Below are 4,572 nucleotides of genomic sequence, written 5' to 3'. Positions count from 1 at the left end.
TATATATATATATATATATATATATATATATATATACATATGTGTATATATATGTATATATATATATATATATATATATATGTGTGTATATATGTATACATATATATATATATACATATATATACACACATATATATATACATATATATATATATGTGTGTGAATAAAATAGTTGCCAGCTCTGATTCTCTCTGCTACTGCCAATGTGACAATGCGAGAAAACTAAACAAAAACAAACAAAATAACCTATTTCATGCAAGCAGCTGATGTGATGGTGAACAGGAAGAGGAAAACTGCAACAAAAAAAGCTTTGGGACGAGCTACAAGAAGTGATGATGCAGAGGGAAGGAGAGAGGAGGTTACAGGTATGCCTGCTGGGACTAACACATGGGGATTTAAACAGGCTGTAGCTGCTGGAGAGAGAGAGAGGCCCGCGGAGTAAAGGCGATGACCTGCCCCCCCTCTGAAGCTCAGGCTTGTGCAATTTAGCAGCTGAGGGGATACATCCAATTAGTGTCATGGCCTTATGTTGTGGATTTTTATGAGCTGAGGTCAGCAGGGACAGCTGTGGTCCAAACTAGGACCAGTTGTCTCCACTGTCATTAAAACGGGGGCCTCAGACAGAGTGAGAGGATGGACTTGAGCAGACAGACGATTACACACATGAAGCACAATGCGAGGACACACAGGTCTTGGCCCGTAACAGGCTGCACGGTCTAGCTTATTGAATGGACAGAGTTATTTGAGGTGAAATATTTGTGTGAAATGCAGTCAAGTGTCATGCCGAATTGGGTAATACAGTATATATAGTGTGAACTTTAGCTTATCCACATGACAAAAAGCCCCCTTGAGGTGCAGAGGTAGCACCTTGTTTTGACCCTGTTCCAGAATCAGTGACGTGAGGATCCCTGTAAAAAGATGGAGTACAATTCTGAGGTGTGTTCGCCGCTCGTATGTCGAGACGGATTTTGAGCCTGCCGAGGTTTACCAACACATAACCTTGTACAGTAAAATACAACCGGCCTAACAGACAGTTCTACAAAGCTGAGTGCAGAAACAGGTTTGAAGGCAAAAAAAAAAAAAATGAAACAAACAAAAAATAATAATAATAAAACATCGTTTAAATTTCTTCATATCAGCTCATTTTAAATAGCACGCATGGCGTGTCAAGTTAAAACAGTATTTCTTTCATAACTACCACAGGTTTGTGATAAAAAATAGTTTTTCAAGCATACCTTTATACAATATTTAACACGCATACACATACTCTCTCTCACACACACACATATATTTACACTCCTTTTGTTGGATAATTCTAACATCTGTCCTCTTGTTTTAAATGAGTGTATTTGTTCTGAGGAGGTTTCTGATAAGCCAAACAATAATCGAGTAATTTCACATTATACAGCCCCACATACTGTACCTTCTTGAAACACACACATTCACACACCTGGACAGATCCCTTCTTTTGTTTAAGCAGACATTTGCATAGCGTTACAAAGATATTCTGAGCAGCAACAGTGAATGCTGACAGGTATTTTTTCCTAGATTATCCTTCCTATTGGCATAGAGCCACAGGAAAGTGAATAGTAATTGGAGCTCTATCCCCTCATTCACAAATCTGCACACACACACCACATAAAATGACAACCCTGGTCTATTAACATGAGGATTTTTGTACAGCTCCTAAAATTATACCTACTTTTGTTCATATTTACATATGTATACACCTTTTAAATATAGATAAAATATCTAAGACAACAGTCCAATAGGTTACAGTAACAATAAGCACCATTATGGCAACACTGGCAAGCTTCTCACTACACGTGATAGGAGAAAGCAAGGTTGGGATAAGCTGAGCTGGCTGCACTAAGCTGGGTCAGCTGCTTAGTAATACAGAGGAGTCCGTCTTTGGCCATTGTGCTTCTGTTCTCCAAAGCTGCAAACAAAATTAAGAGGGTGTTTTTAGTACATTAAAGTGAAACAAAGATGTAAAATAAATATGAAAAAATGACTTATGGATCTGCTGAAGTTGTTGAATCTCACCTCAGCTAGCCTGTCGGCCACTGCTGCTCTCAGCTGCCTCTAACTCCAAGTCTTGGAGCTCCATGGCCTCCACCTTGAAGTCTCTGGTCTCTGTGTGAGTGTAGACTGGTACATGTGGGTCCTGAAAGGTTGCCTCAGGCTCCTCTGGCCCTGTTGGGCAGTAACTGTCTGCCGCAGTGTATTCTGGGAATGAGGAAGCTGGACTTTGGGTGGAGAAGGAGGCTGGGTGGACAGCAACAGTGACTGAGGCAGACGCTGTTACTGTGGTGATGGGTTGACAGAACGGGGTGTTGCTCGTGTGCTGGTGTGGGAGATGATGCTGAGGCTGTGGGTTGTGGGAAGAGTGGCCTCTGTGGCCGGCTGAGTGTTCTCTGGGGCCTTGTGAGCCATGATGGCCCCCGGCCTCAGTAAATGTTTCAAAAGCGTCCGTGCGCAGTCGAGCAGGGGGTGGGACCTGACGGTGAAGCTGGCTCCTGAGGTTCCTGCTGCTGTTTCGCTGAGTCGTTCCATGCTGAAGCCCAGAATCACAACCCTGAGAGGGATAAGACTGCAGAAAAAGATGCTTATAAGAAAAAATTACTATCTTCAATTAAAAAAATAAGACATGCAAATAAAATGGACGTATTTCCTTACTGAAGACACAGTATAGGCTGGGGGATTAGGCTGTCTGGGTGATCGCCTGTGCCATGATCCCTCTCTTCTTTCCTCCTCCATCTGGGCAGCTCTGCCCCTGCTGGTGTGGAGATGGTACTGCTGCTCCTCTGATTGAGTTTGCCCTCTTTGGGAGTGCAGGTTGTAATTCTGCACCTCCTGGCTAATTCCAGAGGCATTGGTGTTTGAGCTGTACTCTGAGTCTGAGGAGTCTGTAGCTGCACCAGAGGTGGTAGAGGCACCTGCAGTTTGGTGAGGATGAACTGAGAAGTGGACCACTCGAGGAGGAGCCTCTGGAGATGGAGTGGGTAACCGACTATGGCCATCAGCTGGTGATACCTTAGCAATGAAAGAAGAAAAATAGGATATAAAAAACATCTCATTCCAAGCTGAATAATATTTCCTTATCATGCTGTCGTTGTTTACCTCTGGATAGGGTCCAAAGTATGAAAGTAATACTGGGAGAAGGACCAATCCATTCAGTACTCCAAGGACTGTTAGAAAAGCTAACACTGCAAAGAAATACCTGCAATACAACCCACAAACACAAAACAGGTTAAAAGGTGACATAAAGTGGAATATACAATCAGTGATTAAATGCTGAGAAGTCAACATGCATTTTCTTTAGCTTTACTCCATGACATAAAGAAGCACAGACTAAAAATACAAGAAAAAAAACAAACAAATGGAGAAAATACTCGACGCAGAAAAATGAAAATGCTTCTCAGACCAACACAAACAGACATGAAGAAACAAGGAAAATACCTGCGCAGGCCGCAGATGTTTATACTTAGGGAGACATGTGCAAGATCAACCGTTACACATGCCCAGAATAATACTTCCACAAAGACAACCAGCCACTCCCCAAACAAACGTACACAGAGAAGCCCCCCCACAGACAGACAGGCAAGGTGTGCACTGTGGTTTTGAGGAGCAGAACAGAAAGGTACCTTTTCTGTGTGTGTCTAAGTCCAGCCAAAGAGGGTTAGTCTTAAAGAAGCCAAAGATGGAAAAAAGAGAGGAAGCATAATTAGCCAGAGTTGGTTAATTCAAAGGCGCAAGAAGAAAGGGAGGTGGGGGAGAAGAAGGGGTTGGGGGGTATCGGGGGCAAGGGCACTCTCTTGGGTGTGTGGCGTATAAGCAAACATGGGGAAAACAAAGCGGAGAGGAATGTGAAGGGAGGGTGTAAAGGAGGTTGATGGGGGGACTTTGGGGGGTAATGGGGGGTAATGGGGAAGGTGGTTCGAGGGGGGCAAGAGGACAGGGGCCTCTCTCTTCTCTCTGGCTCAAAAAGAGAGAGAGAGGCAAACAAATGAAGTGAAGGGTATAGAATTTAAACAATTTAGTCTAGGAAGAAGAGAAGGGGTCCCTCAGAGTACCACCCCTCCCTGGCCTCTTCTCCTTCACTCTTTTATTTCTCTCTCTATCTCCTCACCCTTGCTTTTCTCTCCTCTTCCTTCCAGCTAAGCTCCTGTGAAATTCCCGGCCACTTCACAATCCTCTCCATCTAATTAAATCTCCAACATATCAGGTAAGACTCCACAATATTCACTCTTAAATCTCTTCGTCTCTGGAGTTCAGCCCCCCCAGCCTCCATCAAGACTCATCTAGGATGAGTCACCCAGTTTTAACTTTGTAGTTTCTTAGTGCTAGTAGGTGGAAATTTAGATTTGTTGTCCTGATGAGCTACACAGGAGAATAGTAACATTTTTTTTCCTAAAATGAAACACACTGTTCATTCAAAAGTAGTGAGTATACTTACAAAACACTGAAACAGATGGTGTGAAAATGGTGTGAAAATTGAATTGCATCCATTTTAGGGAAAAAAAAAAATATATATATATATATATATATATATATATATATATATATATA

General features: G+C 42.5%; 1 protein-coding gene across 1 annotated transcript; it reads right to left on the bottom strand.

The window, feature by feature from the left end:
* Positions 1-1,911: 1,911 nt before the first annotated feature.
* On the bottom strand, positions 1,912-3,199 carry LOC119429637. The gene is made up of 4 exons (XM_037697229.1): positions 3,124-3,199; positions 2,680-3,036; positions 2,047-2,593; positions 1,912-1,939 (listed from the first exon to the last, which is right to left on the bottom strand). The coding sequence occupies exons 1-3, from the start codon at positions 3,174-3,176 to the stop codon at positions 2,305-2,307; spliced, it is 699 nt and encodes a 232-aa protein (XP_037553157.1). The 5' UTR covers positions 3,177-3,199; the 3' UTR covers positions 1,912-1,939; positions 2,047-2,304.
* Positions 3,200-4,572: the final 1,373 nt, after the last annotated feature.

Source organism: Nematolebias whitei, unplaced genomic scaffold (assembly GCF_014905685.2).
Source record: "Nematolebias whitei isolate Nwh7 unplaced genomic scaffold, NemWhi1 Nwh_scaf_4278, whole genome shotgun sequence".
Classification (NCBI taxonomy): domain Eukaryota; kingdom Metazoa; phylum Chordata; class Actinopteri; order Cyprinodontiformes; family Rivulidae; genus Nematolebias; species Nematolebias whitei.
Note: the sequence above shows the minus strand (reverse complement) of the source record. Positions and strands in the feature narration are given on the sequence as shown.